This window comes from Crinia signifera, chromosome 8, assembly GCF_055691185.1.
Source record: "Crinia signifera chromosome 8, ASM5569118v1, whole genome shotgun sequence".
Taxonomy (NCBI): domain Eukaryota; kingdom Metazoa; phylum Chordata; class Amphibia; order Anura; family Myobatrachidae; genus Crinia; species Crinia signifera.
Genome location: NC_139224.1, coordinates 53,494,970 through 53,519,103, shown reverse-complemented (window position 1 = coordinate 53,519,103; position 24,134 = coordinate 53,494,970). Strand labels below are relative to the sequence as shown.

The following is a 24,134-nucleotide window of genomic DNA, read 5'->3' as shown; positions in this document are numbered from 1 at the left end:
GAATCAATTTTTAGTCACATTTCTCTAGTAAAATCTACTGTATTCGTTAGAAAAATGTATTAAAATTGAAACTCTGCAAAAAAAATGAAATTTTGAAATTTCACCTACACATTGTTTTAATTCCTGTGAAACACCTAAAGGGTTAACAAACTTCCAAAATGCTGTTTTGAATACTGTGAGGGGTGCAGTTTTTGAAATGGCATCATTTATGGGGGTGTCTCACATACAAGTCCCTCAAAGTCACATCAGAACTGAACTGGTCCCTAAAAAAATCAGTGTTTGAAATTTTCTTGAAAATTTGAGAATTTGCTATTCATATTGTAAGCCTCCTAGTGTCCAAAAAAATTAAAAGGAAGTTGAAATAATGATGGAAATATAAAGTAGACATATGGTCTATGTTAGTTATTAACTATTTTGAGTGGTATGATTATTTGTCTCACAAGCAGAAAATTTAACATTTTGCAAATCGCTAAATTTTCCATTTTTTCACGACATTTTGGTATTTTTCACAAAAAAACACAGACTGTATCGACCCAAATTTACCACTAATTTGAAGTACAATGTGTCACGAAAAAACAATCTCAAAATCACTGGGATAAGTAAAAGCAAAAAAAAGTTATCCCCACTTAAGTGAGAGATGTCAGATTTGAAAAAAATGGCTCTGTCAGGAACGCCAAAACTAGCTCTGTCAGGAAGGGGTTAATATCTGAATATGATGATCTGAATCCAAAATGTCCAGATATCAGAAGATATGTTTAATACGGCATGATATGAAAGCTACTTCCACTTTTCTTATACCTTTTTATGTGATTGTCTAAAGGATCTTATGTTGCGACATGGCTGGAGAACAGGAGCCATTGTCCCTGAATTAGACACTGAAATTCGAATCATAAATACTCAACAGTACATGCATTCACTTACCTGGCAACAAGCGCTCACTGGACTGCTGGAGAGGATGCAGGTTAGAATATTCTTATTTATCTTTCTTCATATCTATTGCCTAGGTGCTCCCCTTTACTCCTCCCTGTCCTTCATCCCACTGATAACCAGGTCACACTCCTGCTGAACTCTTTCACACAATTAATAAGTAAAGGAAGCCTCTAGTGCTTTAAATGTTTCTTTAATACTTAATTGCTTATGAAAGGCTGTCAGTTCACTTCCTCTACTAGCCACAGTCCATTCACCAACACCCTCTTTTGTCTCGTCCCCATAGCTTTTGATGGAAAGTTTTAACAAATCGGGGTATCCTACCTTGTTCTCTTGCCTGCTTCCACCTTGTCCACCTGAGCACCCTTGTCCCTCCTGCAATCATTCTGTTGCCTATTATTCAATCCTGTGTGAAATTTTTGCCAGGTAAAAAATTGGCAATTTTCGCCCCCTTTTTTTTTATGGGGTGAATTCAACTCGCCCTATTCAATCCCCGTGCTGATTTTTCTCCTGGGCAAAAAATCCAGCATCGGCGAAAACTGTGTGGCTCTGTGAAATCATGGCAAATGAAGTCTTTTTTAAAATTCACAGCCATTTTTGACTGTTTTTGTGGCCGTGTTCGCCCATCTCGATTCGCCTCCAAAAAAGTGAAACAGAAATGGCGAAAATGGCCAAAAAAATGCCTGTGTTCGAATACTAATCGGCAAATAATTGCAGATTTTTTGCCTGGCCAGGAAATCCCACAGGATCCCCCTGTGAACCACAACAGGGGGGAAAACAGCTCTGCCAGGCCCAGTAAAAATGAGGAGGACATGGCCAATGGGAGGGTGGTGACCATGCCCCTGAAAGAAAAAACCCTTCTAACTTCAGTGGACAGCAGGCGGCAGGTGTCTCTACACAACCGCTAAGGGAGAGGACAAGACAGGCTGCCGCTGCAGCTGACTTTGTCCTCCAAGCTCAGAACACAGCACTGAGCAGCGTGTGCTGAGCTGGGGAGAGAGGCTGTACTGCAGTGGCAGCCTGTCTCTCTCTAACACTGCCTGGCTCTCTGCAACGTGGGTGGGGGTAGCGGGCCATGGGCCCCTCCATCAGGCCTGGGAATAAAGTAACCCCCCCCCCCCCCTCCTCAACACTGAACCACACAGGTGCTGCTGTACATGCAGGTGCCCTTTCAGTGTTTGGAGCTCAGAGGAAAGGCATCTCCATTGCCTTGTTTTTTTTGTACACTATTACCTGTAGTTACTGCTTTAAGGTCAAATATAGCATTTCCTTGGCAGAAATTCCTAAGCAGGAAAGATAAATGGCCATTCTAAGGAAATAATTAGTCAGTATCACTATATGTTACCAATAGAATGTGAATGCACTTATCATTGTAGATGTATCAAGATGCCGAATCGAAACAAGTTCTTTTAGAGTGGATGAAAGAGCGTCAAGAATTGAGGTGAGAACAGACATGATACTGTTCACTATATATAGGCTACTAACATTAAGATGGGTACACACCATGCAATGGTGCGACATGGCGATGCGATCTAAATATATATTGCATCCGACCATACACACACAGTGTAGCACCTCCAATGGGACAATTAAATGAATGATGGCCAGGTACGAGGGATCAAGGTTACACACTCTATGATAAAGACAATGTATTGGTCCAAGCCATGTCTGAATGATATATATTTACAAGATATTATAGTGTGTACCCAGCTGGATAGACTGCTACATAATAACAATCATGCACAGATGACAAATGCTTATTTTAACCAACCCATCTGTATTTCCAGGTCTATTACGAAGAATCTATTTAATCCACAGTTTGGCAGTATTTTTAGAACTTTCCACAACCCATCGTTCTTCTCCCGGAGGCTGATCAGGTTCTCTGACATCTACATGGCTTCTATCAGTTGCCTTTTAAACTATGATATCAACTTTACTTTCTATCCCCGGCGTACCCCGCTGCAGCATGAGGCCCCGCTATGGATGGACCAGCTCTGCACTGGCAGCATGAAGACCCCTTTTCTGAATGAGATGGCTCAAATCCGATAATCTCTGAGTGTTCTAAAATTGCTAGGTAGGGTAGCAGATTCATTTTCATTATATGCATGCATAAGAATGTGGTAAGGGCATATGTAGGATGATGAGTGAAAAAGTTTTTCTCCATTCTTAAGAAAATTTCAAGAAACCTTTCTGTGTGGTTTAAGAAATTTATAGGGTTTTTTTTTTTTTTGCGAAGAATGAATTAAAACAGTTGTGAGTTTTAGTTTTAGACTTTTATGGTTCCCTTTGCTACAGATGAACCTAATTCATCACGGATCGCTAATTACAGAAAAAGCTGTCTGCGATCAAAAAGTCATCACCCCCGATAAAATAAACACCCCATGCCAAATTGCAAATGCATCACAAATAGCAATGTATTCGCAGAACCATTCGCAAAAGCTGAACCATCAGTTATTACATCTGAGTAAGTCTATGGATTCCGCTAATCTGCCGAAGAACCAAGCTGAAAGTGGTCATCACTGAGACCCTCCCAAAAAATGCATGAGCACACCTGCGTTTTCACAAACATAACCAGAAAATGCCATGTTTCCGCCCCTAAGTGCCGGTTTCCTGTCAATCAAACTGCGACTACTATGCTTACAAATATTTTCAAATTGCGGCCATGCAAGTGCAATGTGAATGCTGCACACGCGCAGTCATTCGATAATCGACTGGATTGCAAATCCTCTAATTACCGATCCTTGCTGAATTAGGCATGATAAGCGGGCTACCCTTATTAATTAGCCCACAAAACCTTGTTTTCAAAGTGTCACATCAGTCTGGAATGCACCACTTTAACCATTGCAGATATTCAGAAGAAAATCAAGCTTTGTCCTAATTAATGTGCACACCACTGTATTTGCTGCTGTTTTTGTGCCTTATCATATAAGCGTACATGGGTCAAGTGGTGATAACCATTTCTTTTTACATCTTTGACAAAAAGAGGTTATTATCACTGTACAATAGTACATTGTTAGGTGGCTGATCATTGTAGAGGGAGAGCGATAAGCCTGCACTCTAATATTTGGACCTATCGATTCAGGCCTTAGCACCTATAACTCATTTTTGTGGTGGGGGTGCTTCAAAAAAGTCTATATGAAGGAAAGAGGTTGTATGCACACCTTTGATTGGATCTACCATAAAAAAGGGGGGAATTTTTGTATGTGGGCGCTAATCCTAAGGAGGAACACTGCAAAATTGAACAGCAAAACCCCTCAGGGACAATACAAAAATAACAAACCCAACAGTAAGCTAGTAAGCTTTAACATACAATTGCAACATTCCAATTATATCTATCAAAATTGATACAGGACCCCTAGGAGGTTTACTGCCAGTCCAGTCAGAAACCCCATAGAGGGACAGTGCAAATAATAACACAAGCACCAGGAATTGTTACAGATATATTGTTGCAAACCCATGATACTTCAATTGTATTTAATAAAACCGACACAGGATCCCTAGGAAGTTTACTGCCGGTCCAGGCAGAAACCTCACAGAGGGACAGTGTAAATAGCACCATTAACACCAGGAATTGTTATATATACATTGTTGCAAACCCATGATAGCTAAATATAACAATGATCCATTCTCATGTTAAAGGAACACTGTGACATAAATTAGTAACATTGTAAGAGGAAATAGATAAAAACGTTTAGGCAGTGTGAAAGTGGTATAAGTATTCTGACACACAGTTTGTTTTATGAATAAATTATTGTCACTGTAGTCAGTATTAACATACTGTAGCTGTGAAGAGAGAAGACTGTTCTCTAAGCTAGAAACAGAACAGGAATATATATGAAGGCAACATAGCCAGAGAGAATTGATAGATATACCTGATCTGATCTCACTGCAGCAGCGACCGTAGCTCTACACAATTTTTTAAAAAACTATACATTTTTTTTCTTCACTCCTTAAATTTCTTCAGCACTATATGTCTCATTCATGTTTTGTTTGATTGATTGTTGATTGTCAATTTTAACCCCTTATGTTCATCATATCTGGTCATCTTTATGTCCCCTAATAAAAGAAAAACTAGAAGGACATTTTTATGAAATAAAAACCATAAATGTAAATTCCCCCCTTTTTTTTCGGTTGATCCAATCGAAGGTGTGCATCCCAACATACAACCCCTTTCTCTTCTTTCCTTCATATAGATGGCTGATCAGAAAGAAATCTCCAGTGGCCCCTTTGGCTTGTGTAAATAATACTAAAGGCTATACTGTTACAAGGCATGGTTTTGCCTTGTAAATGATTGTCCCTTTAAAAATACCTCCTAGTTTGGCCTGCAATCCTGCACAGCAGCCGAACTCGGAGGCTATTACTGTACATTTGACCTATGGTATCCAGAAATCCAGGTTCCAGAATCCAGTAATGAGGTTGTACGAATGACTTATACTTATTTATTACTTCTTTCTTTCTGCTGCTGATTCCTTTCTCTATGTAGCCAAGCATCTGACTTGCCTCATTCATTGCTTACCTGCCTTTAAAATGCCTTAAAAAGTGACTCCTAGATCCCTTTCCTCCTCACTAGTTTCCATTACCAGTGCCATTATTACCAATGGCGCCGAGAGGGGTACTTTTTACCCGGGCCTGGGTCTGCTGGAGGGGCTCGGTGCCGCTCCTGTTTTGCCTGTTCAGGGAGCTGGGCAGTGGGGAGAGAGAAGACAGCACAGCCTGTATCCCCAGCTCAGCACACGCCCCCTCCCGGAGACCCCCCCACACACACACCCTCTTTATGGCCACAATCCCCTCCATTTTACCAGGGCCCGGCTGACCTGACGGTGCCCCTGATTATTACTACTGTATATTTAGTCTTTGGATGTTTGAGACCCAAGTGCATGAGTTTGCTTTTATTTTTTTGTCATTGAACTTTAGTTGCTACGTTGTTGTCAAATGTAATGTAGATTTTGTATAATATTACTGTAATGTGTTACTGGAAGTGGTGATGTTAAGGGGCATACACACGTAGAGATCTGTGCTGAGCAATTTTGCTAAGCTATTTTGCTAAGCAATTTTGCTGGTGTCAAGATCTCCCATGGGGAGCACATACACATGTAGAGTTTTGTGCTAAGTGATTTTGCTAAGCGATTTTGCTAAGCAATTTTGCTTAAGCAAAAAAAGTCAGGGTAATGGTTCAGAATGAGAGATTGTGATCAGTATCTCTCATTCTGTACACACAGAGAGATTTGCAGTCATTTGCTAAGCAATCTTACTAGATTGTGACTGCATGCACTGACTTAGTTAGCAAGAGATATTTAATCTCTCGGAGCATACACACGGAGAGATCTGTGCTTACTTTCTAAGCAATCTAGTCAGATTGCTTAGAAAATAGCACAAATTTGCTCCGTGTGTACACCCCTTTACTGTGGAGCATTAGTGAGGCTTCAAAGTAGGACACAACGGGTGAGATTTAATAGGGTGAGGTATTCAGGAAATTAGAGATTTGATGAGAAATCTTTTTAAAGCGGCAATCATTTACACTTCAAAATCAAACTGGTTTTGCAGTGTAAATGATTGCCGCTTTAAAAAAAACCTGGAGATTTCTCACCAAATCTTTCATTTTCTGAATATCTCATCCTATTAAGGGCCGTATTCAATGTTGTGCGAAAATGGTTATGTTTACGATTTTTCGCACCTTTCTCTTCTTTCGGTACAGTGACGCGATTACTAATTTCGATTTTTCGTGTATTCAAAGTTTCGTTTTCGTGGAACGCCTAAATGCGTAAACTAACCAATGAAGTGAAAACTGGGCGTTTCGTTTTCGCTACCCAGCCTCGCCCGTTTACTATATAAGGAAGAGTACTGCGTAGTGTACTGCGTAGTTTACCCTCCATTTTGGAACACTGCGGAGCGCTGATTTGTATCGTGGACTGTGTGCTGGAAAAGCATATCCAAACGAAGGCAGAGCACTGGAATCACTCGCGGTCTTGAGGTTAACCTTTTTTTTAAAACTGAGTGTAATGTAATTGTTTTATTTTGTTTGCAAATGTTTTTTATCATGACAAGTGTGCAGGGATGAATTCCAGTTTTGGGGTGGCCGGTTTGATAGATTTGACAATTCTAAAATGCAATTTTAGAATGTATGTTTTTTGTGAAATTGCGGTTTGCTGTTTTATTGTGCAGGTTTGGGGTGTCCTTTTTTTTGCGCCAAAGATCAGGGTGTGGCTCTTAGCCTACTGTACACTGCTAGTAAGGTTTGTTTGGGGGCTGCAGGGCTGCTGAATGATGTCTTTGGGGTACCATGTGGGGTCAATATTGTCATTGTCCCTGTTTTTTATCCACCACACATCAGGGTGTGGCTCTTAACCTACTGTACACTTGTAGTAAGGTTTGTTTGGGGGCTGCAGGGCTGCTGAATGATGTCTTTGGGGTACCATGTGGGGTCAATATTGTCATTGTCCCTGTTTTTTATCCACCACACATCAGGGTGTGGCTCTTAACCTACTGTACACTTGTAGTAAGGTTTGTTTGGGGGCTGCAGGGCTGCTGAATGATGTCTTAGGGGTACCTTGTGTGGTCAATATTGGCATTGTCCCTGTTTTTTATCCACCACACATCAGGGTGTGGCTCTTAACCTACTGTACACTTGTAGTAAGGTTTGTTTGGGGGCTGCAGGGCTGCTGAATGATGTCTTTGGGGTACCTTGTGGGGTCAATATTGGCATTGTCCCTGTTTTTTATCCACCACACATCAGGGTGTGGCTCTTAACCTACTGTACACTTGTAGTAAGGTTTGTTTGGGGGCTGCAGGACTGCTGAATGATGTCTTAGGGGTACCTTGTGGGGTCAATATTGGCATTGTCCCTGTTTTTTATCCACCACACATCAGGGTGTGGCTCTTAACCTACTGTACACTTGTAGTAAGGTTTGTTCGGGGGCTGCAGGGCTGCTGAATGATGTCTTTGGGGTACCATGTGGGGTCAATATTGTCATTGTCCCTGTTTTTTATCCACCACACATCAGGGTGTGGCTCTTAACCTACTGTACACTTGTAGTAAGGTTTGTTTGGGGGCTGCAGGGCTGCTGAATGATGTCTTAGGGGTACCTTGTGGGGTCAATATTGGCATTGTCCCTGTTTTTTATCCACCACACATCAGGGTGTGGCTCTTAACCTACTGTACACTTGTAGTAAGGTTTGTTCGGGGGCTGCAGGGCTGCTGAATGATGTCTTTGGGGTACCATGTGGGGTCAATATTGTCATTGTCCCTGTTTTTTATCCACCACACATCAGGGTGTGGCTCTTAACCTACTGTACACTTGTAGTAAGGTTTGTTTGGGGGCTGCAGGGCTGCTGAATGATGTCTTTGGGGTACCTTGTGGGGTCAATATTGGCATTGTCCCTGTTTTTTATCCACCACACATCAGGGTGTGGCTCTTAACCTACTGTACACTTGTAGTAAGGTTTGTTCGGGGGCTGCAGGGCTGCTGAATGATGTCTTTGGGGTACCATGTGGGGTCAATATTGTCATTGTCCCTGTTTTTTATCCACCACACATCAGGGTGTGGCTCTTAACCTACTGTACACTTGTAGTAAGGTTTGTTTGGGGGCTGCAGGGCTGCTGAATGATGTCTTAGGGGTACCTTGTGTGGTCAATATTGGCATTGTCCCTGTTTTTTTTCCAACAAACATTAGTGTGATAAGTTGAGATTGAACATATTTCACTTTCATTCATAGAAATGTTGAGGAACTCTCAAAGACATTTCAATGAGCAGGAAGCACATTCGGATGATTCCCGGAGGTTATCCAATGAGTCAGGGCAAGACACAGAGGAAAACAATGTGCCCGGTCCAAGCACAAAAGAATGCAACAAATTAAGGAAGTCCAAAAGAAAGGTAATGTTCTCCTCAATTTGTACCACCCCACTATTGCATTCGCATGCACTGTCCATTAAATTTATTTAATTAATTTTCATTTTCTTATAGGCATGTCACAATTGTTGTCCGACTTTACCTGTTATTTTACATTGATTTTATATTTATTGTTTCAATGGCTGCATGTGTACATTATTTACGCAGACTTCAAGAATGAGAAGCCCTAATCTTTATGAAAATTCGACATCTGAGGAATCGCTAGGAAGATTTGATAATGCTTGGGAGGACAGTGAAGAATTTAGATTGTGGCGATCAAAAATATCATCATCTCGCCGAAAGGAAAATACTTCTGCAAATTCTCAAACCAAAGTAAGTTAAATACTGTATACTTCATGTTTTTATTTCAAAAGAATGATGCTAATATTTTGGCTTTGTATCTTTTTTATTAGCAAAATGAAGAAACCCATTCTCGTAGGCATGATACAACTGTTCGACACAGGCGTCAAGAAGATGGTCACCAACATGAAATACGTTGTACAGAACCACAAGCTCAAAGGCATACAGGCAATCGTGATAATGATGGAAATTCAGATGCAGGTGGATCACATAATTCTCCCGGAGATGGATCTGCAGAAGAAAACTGCAAGAAGATGCAGAGAGGAATCCGTTTCAATGAGTCAGAAAGCTTTGCCTTAGTTGATTTAGTTGATCGTTACTACGACATGCTATTCGGGCCAAGGGCACAAACTACTGCTCCTAGACAAAAAAGAAAAATATGGAACACAATTGCTGAGAAAGTAACATCGATTTCTGGAATACGCAGGGATGCAAAGCATTGCATGAAGAGATATAACGACTGCCGTCGTCAAACTAAAAAAAAATTAGGAATTCAACGAAGGCACGAAATGGGGACCGGTGGAGGGCCGGAACTGAAAGTGAATTGGCTTTCATGGGAGGAAGTTATAAAAAAAAGATTAAACCCAATCATGGTTACAGGCGTAGCAGGCAGAATTGACTCCAGACGTCAGGGAGATTTTGTGCACGAAGAGGAGCCTTCCAGAAGGAAAAGAGGATCTGTAATGAAAGACAGAAACAATAAAAGAAGGCAAATAGGTAAATACAATTTTATTTTACACTTCAAGTTTCAGGTATGACCCAAACACTCTGGTCTGAGATGAAACTTGATCGAAACTGAGGTTTAAGCCAAATTCTCAAGTATGTATGGCTGCCCATTGTGTGCTGCCACACGCTATACTGCGTCAATGTCACCTGGAAAGCTATTCGTCTGCAGGTTATTTTCGCAGATGAACAGCATTTATGATGGCGTTACAAAGTGCTCGGCTATGCAACGCTGTCGACACACAATACTTTGTTGATGGGTGGTGTTTTGAACTACTAGCAAAAAAAATCAGTGCTTATTGACCTTATATTGTTACATAATAATTTCATAAGTATTTCTTCTAAATGATAATGATTTTTTAAATTATATTTGCAGATGATCGTCCAGTTATTGGTCAAAGCATTTGTAATGAAACAGCTGTAACAGCACTTCAAAAGAACGCCTTTACACCCAGTAGAACCCAAGAAATGCTAAGCATACCAAGTTGTTTTTTAAGTTCAGCGGAGACTACTTTCCAGGGTTTTGAAGCAAGTTTACCTGAAAAACAAACATCATCAAGAGATTTGCATCAAACTAAATCACGAGGAAACAGTGTTGATTCAGTAGAAAATGCACCAACACCGACTGAAGGTACAATATTTATTTTTCCACAGTTGAATGTCCATGGTGTACATATATATATATATATATATATATATATATATATATATATATATATATATATATATATATTGAAACAACTCAATTTATAATTTTATTTATAGATGACAATCCAATGAACATTGCAGGAATGTCCTCCTGTATTGATCCATGTTTTAGTCCAGATTTGATCGGAAATAATTCCAATGAAGAGAATGATGAGCATCAAGCAGCTTCTACACCAATTGGTAATTAGTGTTTTGATAAAAAACATTCATCTAAAAAACTCTTAAATTACTTATTAAACCATATAACTGTAATTTGTTTAACTTTATTCACAGCAAGACAGCCAAGGGTGCAAGTAACAACTAGCAAAGAGATTCCAGATGCAGAATATCAGCACATCCTTGCTCTCTCTGATCAAATGCAGGATCGACACAAATCATTCCACACTCTTTTACAGCAAAGTATGGGTAGCCTGGAAACTTCATTAACAGAATTAATTACCACAGTGCAAGAGAATGAAGTTAACCGTCAAAAAGACAACAAAGCATCTCAGGATATTATGATAATCATGGCGACTGCGCTTAACAAATTAGTAGAAAACACATCATGTCAAGCAAGTAGTCTAATGCTAATTTCAGAGGCAAATCAACATTCTGCAACATATTTGAATGTGATGGCAGAATGCCAACGTCAGACAGCATCAAGTTCTGTTTTGATTGCCACATCTTTAAAATTGATTGTTGAGAACATGGCCAATAAAGCTCAACGTAGATCGGATTCACACCATGCTCAAACAAGTCATCAACAGTTAGAACGAAAGACCACTGCCCTTACAGCAGGTTCAGCAACCTATTCATATTCACAAATGTATACGGGGTTTCCAGGAATGTTGCCACCGGGCCGTTATCCTCCAACAGCAACAGTATCTGGGCAACCAATACAATCACCTTCCACGACTGAGAAGCTGGCTTCAAAGATCGCTGAAAATGAAGAGGAGTGTATTACACCACCAGAATAGGGTAACATTTTTGTCCATCTAATTTTTATAAAAATATCCTTTTGAGCACTTCCCATTCCATCACGGCAGTGCCCTTTGTGCGAGTTCTCACCCACATCCCATAATGGAATGTAGGTGAGAAGAAGTACAAGGTACTGCCATGTTGGGATGTGTTAATGGCCTTTTCAGCTGTATCTGCTTGTACCCACACTTCCCATTCCATCACGGCAGTGCCCTTTGTGCGAGTTCTCACCCACATCCCATAATGGAATGTAGGTGAGAAGAAGTACAGGGTACTGCCATGTTGGGATGTGTTAATGGCCTTTTCAGCTGTATCTGCTTGTACCCACACTTCCCATTCCATCACGGCAGTGCCCTTTGTGTGAGTTCTCACCCACATCCCATAATGGAATGTAGGTGAGAAGAAGTACAGGGTACTGCCATGTTGGGATGTGTTAATGGCCTTTTCAGCTGTATCTGCTTGTACCCACACTTCCCATTCCATCACGGCAGTGCCCTTTGTGCGAGTTCTCACCCACATCCCATAATGGAATGTAGGTGAGAAGAAGTACAGGGTACTGCCATGTTGGGATGTGTTAATGGCCTTTTCAGCTGTATCTGCTTGTACCCACACTTCCCATTCCATCACGGCAGTGCCCTTTGTGCGAGTTCTCACCCACATCCCATAATGGAATGTAGGTGAGAAGAAGTACAGGGTACTGCCATGTTGGGATGTGTTAATGGCCTTTTCAGCTGTATCTGCTTGTACCCACACTTCCCATTCCATCACGGCAGTGCCCTTTGTGCGAGTTCTCACCCACATCCCATAATGGAATGTAGGTGAGAAGAAGTACAGGGTACTGCCATGTTGGGATGTGTTAATGGCCTTTTCAGCTGTATCTGCTTGTACCCACACTTCCCATTCCATCACGGCAGTGCCCTTTGTGCGAGTTCTCACCCACATCCCATAATGGAATGTAGGTGAGAACAAGTACAAGGTACTGCCATGTTGGGATGTGTTAATGGCCTTTTCAGCTGTATCTGCTTGTACTCACTTTTTACCCACACAACAGCAATTTGTTTAACGCTTTATCAATATCATTTCAGATGTCCATTTGAGGAATTGTGAAGAAAACAAGAATTTCTTTCAAAGTTTAACCAGTTTTAATTTTATTTTTTCTGGAACAAAATTTGTTTTAAAATCTCTTTGATTTTTTCAAAATTTGGGTTCGATGGTCCGCTTTGAACTGCAGTACAATGTTGAGGTTCATTTCAATATTCTGAAGACAACACCCTTTAAAGACAGAAGAAGTTCGCAAATGTTAGAATTTTTTACGAAATAACAGCATTTATAAAAAATAATCGTAATAATGTTAAATTTTCTGTCAACAAGCAGAAATATGAGTACGCTTGAAAAGTTTAATGTCTGGCTACAATAGTAATGTGCATGTGATATCGCTTATAGGTGATACCTCATTTTAGAGTGACAGAATAAAAAAAAGCTTGTTCAGCATCATCAGTTACTCAGGATGACCAAATTGCACTATTGGAAATATCTTTACAGCCACCAGCGTACAAGTTTTTTTTTTTAATAAAAAAAATTTCAGGAAATATGGTTTGGTTTTGTTCAGATGTGCGAAAAGAACGATTGCTACATTTGCAATGAGTGTTGGTGAATGACAGAATATACTTGGAGCAGATAAGATGGATAAATAATAATACAGATGTTTAGGTGGCACAGGAAAATTAGTGTGCAGTGTAACTAGGTTATCCTTGATTATGCCCCCAGCATGCGCAATGCTTTAACCAGTGCATAATAAAATGCAAAGGTTGCCACAAGATCACATGTCTGCAGATGTGTATTTGTAAATATTGTACTACCTACATAGCTACATATCAGAGACCCATACTTTAATTGGGCATGTGCTAACAACAGAGAAAGGTAATATCTATGGGAGTGTGGGTTTGTGGACATTTCCAGATTACCTTGCCTGGAACTAGAGGTTACAAATCTAATTTAAATAACAGCAGCCTACATTTTCAGAAGATTTTCCAGGCCACCCCTTTGGACAAAGTTTAATTTCAAGAATAAAATATAGATAAATGAATCACGTTTTGCCAAAATGTCATCCGTAAATCAAGTTATATGGTAAGGAAGAATATTAACCTCTGTTTCCTGACATTTTTTAAGAACGGAAGCGCACACACTTTACAGGGGGGCAGTGGTTCAGATTAGCATACTCACCAATTTCATCAGCAGAGGAGCAGATAATCCCACCGTCAACAGATCCATCCGTAAAGGTGAGCAGGCAGAAGGGTCATAACTGAGCAGGTCCGGCAGCCACACAGCACATCCTGCAAGGGAAAACAGACGGGGGGCACAGGTTATTGACTGTTTGGATGGGTAGGAGTCTTGACACCGGATTCCCATGCGCACAGAGCGCACACACTTTACAGGGGGGCAGTGGTTCAGATTAGCATACTCACCAATTTCATCAGCAGAGGAGCAGATAATCCCACCGTCAACAGATCCATCCGTAAAGGTGAGCAGGCAGAAGGGTCATAACTGAGCAGGTCCGGCAGCCACACAGCACATCCTGCAAGGGAAAACAGACGGGGGGCACAGGTTATTGACTGTTTGGATGGGTAGGAGTCTTGACACCGGAATCCCCTACACAGTTTTGGAATATGGCTAACTCACCAGATTAGACGGAGATGAGATCACTCATCCAAGGTAACCAGGCTTCCACAGAAACATCCTTAAAAGCAGACAATAGAAAGGGATAACCACCAACAACCTGTATGGAAAGTATGTGAAAATGTAAAACAGGACATATGAATTTTCAATCAACAAAAATGTAAATAGATAACATCTCACCTGCATAATGAACATTCTTTTGAAATTTATTATCACTTTAGAGGACTTTTAAATAAAACTTCCAAACACGAAACAGTAATAACAGCAACTGGGCAAACAAACTCAATGAACTGTAATGAACTCCATCAAGAACAAACTCTGTAAAATAAAAGGTAAATAACATTTATGTAGATAAATGATATATTTATATATATATATATCTATATATATATATAGATATATAGATATATATGTGTGTGTGTTTGTGTACAGATGATTTGTATATACTCACATGAGAAGAAGGTGTCAATAAGATGCCTTCTGGTCTCTGCTCCTTCGTCCATACCCACAGATAATACCGAAGAAAGATCCCCATCCTGGCTAACACCAGCATGAATATTCACCGGCAAACGTCTTGCGACACAGATATTATGCAGAATGCAACAGGCATTAATAATGCCGCAAACTTTTCCCGGTGAATATAAGAGGGTCCCGCCGGAGATATCTAAACACCTGAACCGGCTCTTAAGTACACCGAAGGTCCTTTCAATTACACCCCTCGATGCAATGTGAACCTCCTGGTATCTTCTTTCGGCATCACCTACAGGATCAGGTAATGGGGTCAACAGCCAAGGTTTATTCGGATAACCCGCATCACCTAAAAGGGATAATTGAAAAGGTATTAGACTTTTTTAATTACAGTAGCAACTTAAAAAAAATAATGAAAACTTACATACCCAACAGCCAGCCATCTGGCATTCGACCTTCCTCAAAGTCCAGGAATAGAGATGACTGGCTTAAAACGAAGGAGTCGTGGGTCGACCCAGGGAAACCCACACAAATGTCCAATAATCTCATTGTGGAATCACACACCATCTGTACATTGAGGGAATGGAAGTGTTTTCGATTCCGATAACATTCTTCCGATTCCCTCGGAGGTGTGAGTCGCACATGGGTGCAGTCTATCGCGCCCAACACATTGGGGAATTTCCATTTTTGAAAGAAACCAAATTTGATCTCATTCCATTCGCTGTCAGTGTCTGGGAATTTTATAACCTGGGTCGTTAATTTACGGAAAGCTTTTATGACCTGGGACAAACAGCGTGACATTGTTGGCTGAGAAAAACCGCATGTCTGGGACAAAGTAGGCTGGAAGGTGCCTGACGCAAAAAATTGCAATGCAGCCAGTAGTTTCTGGAAACCACTGACTGCATGATTTGACCGTACCCGAGGTTCCAGGTCAGCTTCCAACAGATCATACAGCGAATAGATATCCTGAGACGATAAGCGAAAGGTACCTATCACTTCCGCCTCAGAGAGACCGTCCAGTACACGCCTAGTACGATACTGGCGTGGACGTGGAATTGAAACACGCACTGACTCACCAAATGTAGACAGATGCTGACCACGATGCTGATATCCACGCCCCTGACCATGATGCTGATATCCACGTGCCAGGCGACGACGTTTGCATCGCAGCATGTATGTCGATAGGACCATGAACATCACAATCAAGTCAGCAAAATACTCCATTATTGTAGGCAGTGATTGAAAAATAATTATTTCTTCTCCAAAAACGCAAATTGCCCTAAAAAAACGCTTCCAAATACAGCTGACTGCAATAAGCTGCTACTCCCTGAAGTCCCAAACGTAGGAGTGAGGCACTGTGAGGGGTGAACAGCATCTTGGGAAAAAATAACATGTGCTTTACCAATGCATGATGGGAAATCAAGTGTATTAATAACAATTTATATATGCCCCTTCTTAGGAAAACAGCAACTAAAAAGAGGCAAACATTTCTCCAACAAGAATGTTTAGGTTCCGGAGGTTAAAAGGAGGCATCACTCAATAAAAATTTGTATTCGTGACCCATTGGGCGTCGAAATGAAAATGGAGAAACGGATCAAACATGTGCAGATAACAATTTCGTCATCTCACGATTGAATACATTTGTGCGAAAAAGCGAAAAAATCTATAAAAAAAACCACGAAATGTAAGGGTTTGACCAAGCGAAATAAGCGAAACGCAAGCGAAACTTAAAACTTTCGCATGCGTGAAAAATCACAACATTGAATACACGAAGTCTTTTCGTCGCGAAAAAACGAAATTTTTTAGAGAAAAAATGGATTTCGCAAGGGATTGAATACGGCCCATAATCTCACCCAACATCTCAGTTCATGTTAAAAAAGGTATGTTCAACGTAATGGTCCATTATACACTTCATACACTATGTAGACCTTTTTACATTGAATGTGCATTATAGACCCAATAAAGGGTATATTACATATGATGTGACTAACTAGAGCTGTGTAATACATGTGTGCTATATAAATAACTGATAATACATGTAATGCCGATGCTAACTATTATCATTGAATACACTAAAGGGGAAGTAGGTTTATATGAGCAGACCTTCACGTGTTAAAGGGATTTCTGTATGTGATTTACAAAGTGTCCTATAGGAGAAGACAGAAATGAGGAAGGAATGTGTAAGTGGGGTTATACGCGTGTTTCTGTAAGTAATAGTGCACTACCTGATGGGTTGTGCTTACATAGATACATGATCTTACGGAAGATGGTACAGACAGGGTTCAAGCCCTGAAATATGAGCAAAGAAAAAAGATTTTGTAAGGATCAGAACTGTTATCTCTGCTGAATGTTACTGCACATTGCACAGTATAAAACGTTATTTCTCTTTTCATGGTTTCTTGCTATAAATCCCAGCGTAACCCTGCTGCACCTATAATCTCAGTGTTATTACATGGTGACCCTGTGCTAGTGCCAATACTCTGGTATCTTGTCCTGTATATTGTACTGTGAGCCTTCACCATCATCGTCTCGGTTCTCACCCAGGATATTCCTGGACCCCACTTACAGTCAGCATCTGCGATCTGGGTCATTAAGTTCTACTGTTTGCAACTAGCAATGACTGGGCATGGATCATAGGATAGGCAAGCATTAGGTCGGCAGTCATTAGGTCGACCACTGAAGGTCAACATGACAAAGTCAACATAGGGTTAGGTCGACAGGGTCATTAGGTCGACAGTCAAAAGGTTGACATGAGGTTTTTCACTTTTATTCTCCGATCATGCCCTAGTGGATGGTAGTGCATGAAATACTGTCTGTCGCCACATATTGGCTAAATAAAATAATGAAAAAAAAAAACCCATGTCAACCTTTTGATTGTCGACCTTCCCCATGTCCACCTAATTCTTGTGTCAACCTAATGACCCTGCTTTAACAGCCATTTTCTGGCCCAGTAATTAACCCTATTCTATGGGATAACAGAAGTTATCCCATAGAATCCGTGAGAATTTCCCAGAATTATGGGATAACATATTTGCGGTGCCCATGAACGGGCTAATTAATGCAGATTTCTTCTCAAGCCTACTTAGGGTTGAAAAGAAATCCCTGCTTACTGCGACATGCAGGCTCTAAATGAATAGCCCTGGCAGTTCAATTATCCCATGCTAAATGATCACATCTAATTGAATTTTCCCTTAGTTGTACAGCAGGGGTGGCCAACCGGTCAGAGGTAAAGAGCCGAAAAATATCGGTAGTCAAGCTAAAGAGCCGACATTATGCACATGCGCCAAAAAAAGGGGCGTAGTTTATTTTGACCCCTTGGGTGGGTGTGATACAAATATGCCTCAAATAGTGCAGTGCCATATATACATATGCCCCCAATAGTGCCAGATACAGATATGCCCCCCGCGGTGCCAGGTATGCACCACACGGTGCCGGGTATGCCCCTATGGTGCCAGAAAGCTGGTATGCCCCCCACAGTGCAAATTTCCCAGCAGCAGCACTCTCCGTTGTTGCTGTTGCTGCCGGGCGGGGAGAGGACAGTCTGGTGTCCCCCTGCAGTCCTCCTGTCATGTCACTGATGGGAGGAGAGCACAGCACACCGTGCGTCTCCTTCCCCCTCACTTCCCTGTGACTGGGCTGTCCACCAATCAAAGCTCGCTGGCCGGCTCCTGATTGGCTGCTGGCTTGTGAGCTCTGATTGGCGGACGGCCCAGTCACAAGGATGCACAGTAAGGGGTAGGAGAAATGCGCGATGCGTGCTCTCCTCCCCTCAGAAGGAGAAGGGATTCAGGGAACCGGCAGCAGGGGGGACTGGGACGGACGGTGGGCGGCGGGCAGCAGTGGGAGCGGGAGCCTCACTTTACAACGGGGAGAGCCGCATGAGGCTCAAGAGCCACGGGTTGGCCACCACTGTTGTACAGTATAATTATCTCACTATGTTTTTTTTCATCCTGTAGTGTCACATACTGTACCTATGCACAGGCCAGTGGCAGAACTTGTGGGTTTTGGGCCCAGGTGCATAAATATTATTTGGGCCCCCCAACCTCCACCCCAACCCTAGCTCACAATATTCAACATGGCAGTGGATAATAGGGAGACGAACACTGACAGGGAAAAATAGTGGGTGATGGGCAGCAGTGGGCTGTTTAGTCCTCAGGGGTGCACAGCTCCTGCTGCACTAATGGTAGTTCCGCCTCTGGCACAGGCCCAGACCACACCAGGACACATGACACAAGTCCACTGGTTAATTTAGATCCCACGCACTACATCCCAGTGGTGCAGATTGGGTTGTGGAGACGATATTAGCTCTGTATGTTCACAGTTTTGTTACAAGACATGTTGCTAACTATGTTTTTTCCTCAGGATTAAAACATATTTCTGATGTTGCAATACTTTGCAATCAACTGTTGAATTTTCTTCTATTTTATTTTTACATCTTGTCACTTCACCTTGTCTTTGTTTGTGCCTTCTGTTTGCAAGTCTATAGATAATATATTGTAAAATATCATAAATAAAATATTTTATGCTAACAGGAGCATGAGGAGAGAATTTGTGTCATGTATTTGTACCATGCTACATTGTGGGAAGAAATGTATCTTTCCCCTTTATACCAGGAGGGGAGAACCTCAGACCCAGCGGGCACATATGCAAATTCACCTAATATGTTAACAATTTGTAATTGTAACAATTTGTAACGATAGTTGTGATACTTTGGGGGCTATGTACTAAGCCATGATGAGAGATATATTACTAACCAGTTAGCTTCTAACTGCCATTTTAAAAATGACAGCTTGGAGCTTATTAATTGGTACTTTGGGGGGGGATGTATCAAAACTTGGATACTGATAAAGCAGAGAGAGATTACCAACCAATCAGCTCCTAACTGTAGTGTTTCCTCATGTGGCATGTACAATGACAGTTAGGGGCAGACTGGATAGCACTTTATCTCTCTCCACTTTGTGTCTTTTGAAGCTTTGGTACATCTCACCCTTTATCTCTCTCCAGGGTTTGCTCCATCTCACCCTTTGTGTTACTGTAACACATTCTCCACATGGACACAATAACCACCGTATAATGTGATCCACTACGCCAGTTCTATCAAACCAACCGATGATGGGCCTAATTCTGGTTTACTCGGTCCCCTGCAAATTCACTACTGGGACGATATTTCGGGTCTGCACATATTGGCGAATATACGCCCGTGCATACCTTTTGTGCGAACGCCTTCAGCGGCTATCATAGTCGCCGAGGTGTTCGCACACAGCGGGGCAGGTAGTGGTGGGGCAGGAGGCTGTTGCATGGGGACGCCCAGCATTTCCTAGGGGTGCCCACAAAAACGGTGGGTGCGCGCACAAAAATGCTGGATATTCCCATGGGAACACAGCATGACGAAGCTTGCCCCCTTTACTCCTATCTCCGGCCCAGATAAAAGTCAGATCAGACTGACTTTTATCTGCGAGCGGGCGAAAAAAAATCATTTGATGTTCGGTGACCATCGAATGACCCCCCCCCCCCGTACGCCCTCATGCGAATAGATGTGCCAGCATAAACAACCAGTCGCATGATAAAAGTAGGGGCTACAACAGGGTTGCCGACTTTCTTATTCTCCTCTCCGGGAGAAGCCCGGAGAGGAGAGATTCAGTAGCCGCTCAGGGGGCGGGGCTTAAGTGTGACATCACTAAGCCCCGCCCCCGTGCTGGTAAACCAGCGAATTCAGTGATCTCCGTGGAGGGGGCGGGGCTAAAATGACGCGATTGTGCCGTTTTAGCTCCGCCCCCTCCTCTGAGACCCGAGGATTGCGGCATTTTCATTCCGCGATCCGGGGGACAGCGGGGGTCCCCCCTGAATCCGGGAGGGTTGCCCACCCTTCCGGGGGCCGGGAGGGAGCCCCGATTTTCGGGAGACTCCCGGAAATTTCGGGAGGGTCGGCAACCCTGGGCTACAACCACTTTTTAATGGATACATCTTGCTCATGGATCAGCTGCCCTGAACTGCACATAATTAATTCCTAAGGAATCAGAGGCTACAAACTCCTTGCACTTGTGTTTCCATTCATTTTTAATCTCATACTATGTAAACGCATCTCCACAACCTCACGTTCAACACTTTACAAAAACAGCAGCAAACTCCATCACTTCCACCATTGTGCTAGATTCTCTTCCGAAATAATCACAGATACAGAATGAATCATTATTATGTCATATACAGATACTCTAATTTACAAATATATATGTAAACATGTATGATCAAGTGCCTTTTTCATAGCACGTCCCTCCGTTGTAATGTAGAGGACCTCGTTTTCATTGGAGAATGTAACCCCAAAAATGTAAACATGATCAGGTTTGTCATTTGTTAATGAAGAATTTTGAAGGTAGCAGAAGAGTCGTCATCCGTGTACGGATCCTACAATGAAAATAACACAGAATTGGGTACAGAACATTACTTGAACCCAAGGCTTGTGCCGATTTTTATAAATAAACTTGTGTTGTTAACATAAACCATTGAATTCTTGTTTTTCTTATTTATTTATTGTTCTTGAACCAAGACACGTTTTAGGAGCATTTTAAACATATGTGCCAAAAATGCCATTTACCTTACTGTATAACTCCATAGGCACTAGATAGTAAAACTTAATTTACGACACGATTATGATCCTGATTCCGTATCAGTTGCAAATCTGCAACTGCTTTCTCTAAAATACTGGGGGCTTCCCAAAGAGGGCAAGTTCATCCAGCATGCCGTAACCCCCACAATGCAACTGCTAAATATTTTCATACCTATGGAAGCCCCCTACCTGTACAGCCTAGCTGCGAAGGCAGGCAGGGGGCCAACATGTTTTGGGTTGCAGTGGCTGCTTGTAGTGTGTCATGCAGCTGCCGAGAGCCACCCCAAAATAAAGTTTAAAGGGATCTGGATTATTGGCCAATGTGCATTTGGTCAACGTCCAATAGGTTGACAAGGTCATTGTCGACATGAGTTTTTGACATTTTTTCCTCTTTTATTCTTAGACCTCTGTTCCCATTCATAGTGCACTTGGATGGTAAAGTGTATCGAGTGCATCTTAGAGGGAAATTAAGTCTGCATTTTCTTTTTATATAGCAGAATCGGCAGCAGCTCTGTGAGCATTTTGGATAAGGGATTTTTGCGGATTTCAGAATATTTTTTTCACATACTCAACTGGTCCCCTGGTGGTGCCCCGACTGACCCCCAATGTCCACAATGTACCCTGGCATCCACCGCAGCCTTTAGATTCCTCTTTGGCAGCAACCCCGGTCCCAAGGATGCATTGCACGGGTGCACACGCTGAAGAGGAATCAGATTGCCGCCGTGGACACTGATGGATGAGGCAAGTATAAAACAAGGGGGGGCAGCATCCCAACTGCCTCCAGAAAGTCAGGATGCCAACACCGTAATACCGACAGCCAACGTCCTAACTGGGACAGGGGGAGGGTTAGGTTTAGGCACTAGTGGAGGGACTTAGGGTTATGCTGTGGGAATGTTAGGGTTAGGCTGCAGAGGGGTGGTTAGGGTAGCAAATCGGGATGCTGATATCAGTATTCTGACCACTGGCATCCATATTTATCCCCTTTTAAGTGCTGAAGGAAACTGAGTAGTGCTTCCTCTGAATCCTGCCATACGCAGTGTTCAGCTTCTATGGCACTGCAGGTTAGAGAGGAATCATCCTTGCATAAGCTGCAGTACCTGGGTCAGAGTGGGCCCGGGGTTATTACCCCCTTGTACCCCCCCCCACAATCCGGCTCTGTGTGCAGAGGGACATGACTTGATGGTGTGAAGCCGCTGTGGCTTTGTAGTTCCTCCATTGATGGGCATTATTGGATAATGTTATATCCAGTCCAAGCTTCAATTTCTACTGCTTGACAAATAGGAGCGGTGCTACAGTCCCCACAGCAAAAAAATCTAAGAAAGAGGTTGTCACTTCTTCATACATAAGTCCTTTAATCTTTCACAGATTAAAACTCCAGCCCTGCAGTACAGAGTATCCTTGTAAGCAAATTACATATTACTATAGATATCGCCCCCACTGGGATTTAGGCCCGCCCACCAGACATAGTCCGGGAAAACCCCCACGCCGGACCATGATTGGGGGGCGGAGCCCCAAAAGTAAACAGAAGACCGGAGCAAGGTTAGAGCGGTGCAGGGGTCCCGGAGAAGCCCTGAAGATGGCTGGTGATTATGTTCTCTAGCCACAGGTACCCACATGGATACTACTGGACAAGGGGACCGATGCTCCGTGGCAACATAGGTGAGTATTGGATGAATGGGCTCCGTGTGTAATAAAGTTTTACTGCCAGTGTGTTTGTAATTCTTTAACAATTTTTTCTGCTGTGGGACTACAAGTCCCAGCGGGCCCTTTATTGTCCCTGCATACAATGCAGGCTTGCTGGGACTCATAGTTCCACAGCAATACACAATAGTTTTTCTTTTCTTTTACACAATTATCAGCTCGATGCCCACCACCCAGGGGCATCGAGGACAGCCCCGGGCTTCAGCATGGGCAGGTAAGTTCTGGAGGTGGGGTCCCCACTTCCCCAGGATCCTTGCCCATGCTGACCGGTCAGAGGGATGAATGCTTTGGCCGGGGGGACTTGTATAAAAAGTCTCCCCCCAGCTGTGGCATTACCCTGCTGGCTGGTTGGGCCCGTTGCTGGTTCTTGAAATATGGGGGACCCCTACTCATTTTGTCCCCCGTATTTTGGGAACCAGGACCAGCCCTTGAACCTGGTGCTGGTTTTATAAAATCCTGGGGACCCCTATTTGTTTTGCCCCGTGATTTTATGAAACCAGGACCGGCTCTTTGAGCCCGGGGCTGGTTATGCTCAGGATGGGGACCCCACGTCGTTTAAAAAAAAAAATTGTTTAACAAATTTTTTACACCAGAACCATGCACAGATCGCCCATCAGAACCTGGTCTGAAAAAACGTGTGATTTTTAGACACCTCAAAAATGCGGATTCCGTTTGCCCATGCCATTAAATAAGCGATTTGTATACTTTAGAATGGGAAAACATCTGGATGCGATAAAAATGCAAATTTGTACCGGCTAGTGAAAAAGTACGAGTTATCGCACAAAATGTGCGCATTCTGGGACTTAGCACACCTTATTAATTAAGCGATTTTGGCAAAAAATGCGATGACGCCATTTTGTTGCCTAAAAATCGAAAAGACCCCACAAATCGCACCCTATTAAATGTACCCGAAGACTCCATTGCATGCAGATATACAAATGTAGGCCTCTTCCCTACTTTTCTCACAGCCCTTTCCGCTAGCACTTCACTTACAACTCTCTTCTACTCAGTGACCAGCAATAATGTTTGGTACGCCAAGAGGGGACGTTTTTGACTCTCTATTGCTTAACTGCCTTTATTTTCTCTTGCTAATTGTGGGTGTTTCAATGGGTCAGATGTATCAA

At 42.4% G+C, this 24,134-nt stretch overlaps 3 protein-coding genes across 5 annotated transcripts in view; 2 read left to right on the top strand and 1 right to left on the bottom strand.

Moving 5' to 3' along the window:
• The window catches only part of NT5DC2 (5'-nucleotidase domain containing 2), a 53,701-nt gene extending 50,567 nt beyond the window's left edge, over positions 1 to 3,134 (top strand). Inside the window, exons 12-14 of the mRNA XM_083156382.1 lie at positions 821 to 961; positions 2,304 to 2,368; positions 2,715 to 3,134. Of these exons, the coding sequence (XP_083012508.1) occupies positions 821 to 961; positions 2,304 to 2,368; positions 2,715 to 2,976 (468 nt within the window). The 3' untranslated portion in view covers positions 2,977 to 3,134. The remainder of the gene's footprint in view (positions 1 to 820; positions 962 to 2,303; positions 2,369 to 2,714) is intronic.
• A 143-nt stretch (positions 3,135 to 3,277) lies between these two features.
• On the top strand, positions 3,278 to 21,211 carry LOC146026050 (uncharacterized). The gene is made up of 7 exons (XM_083156381.1): positions 3,278 to 8,798; positions 8,982 to 9,146; positions 9,227 to 9,890; positions 10,273 to 10,527; positions 10,662 to 10,784; positions 10,878 to 11,561; positions 12,647 to 21,211. The coding sequence occupies exons 1-6, from the start codon at positions 8,643 to 8,645 to the stop codon at positions 11,558 to 11,560; spliced, it is 2,046 nt and encodes a 681-aa protein (XP_083012507.1). The 5' UTR covers positions 3,278 to 8,642; the 3' UTR covers position 11,561; positions 12,647 to 21,211.
• STAB1 (stabilin 1) overlaps positions 20,745 to 24,134 on the bottom strand; it is a 367,238-nt gene continuing 363,848 nt past the window's right edge. For all 3 annotated transcript variants that reach the window (XM_083156377.1, XM_083156378.1, XM_083156379.1), the window contains one exon: positions 20,745 to 21,107. In XM_083156377.1, coding sequence (XP_083012503.1) covers positions 21,057 to 21,107 — 51 coding nt within the window. In that variant the 3' untranslated portion in view covers positions 20,745 to 21,056. The remainder of the gene's footprint in view (positions 21,108 to 24,134) is intronic.

Coding starts and splice junctions, on each gene's coding strand:
- LOC146026050 (XM_083156381.1), top strand. CDS start 8,643: ATGTTGAGGAACTCTCAAAGACATTTCAATGAGCAGGAAGCACATTCG. Junction 8,799..8,981: donor TAAGGAAGTCCAAAAGAAAG/GTAATGTTCTCC, acceptor TTATTTACGCAG/ACTTCAAGAATGAGAAGCCC. Junction 9,147..9,226: donor CTGCAAATTCTCAAACCAAA/GTAAGTTAAATA, acceptor CTTTTTTATTAG/CAAAATGAAGAAACCCATTC.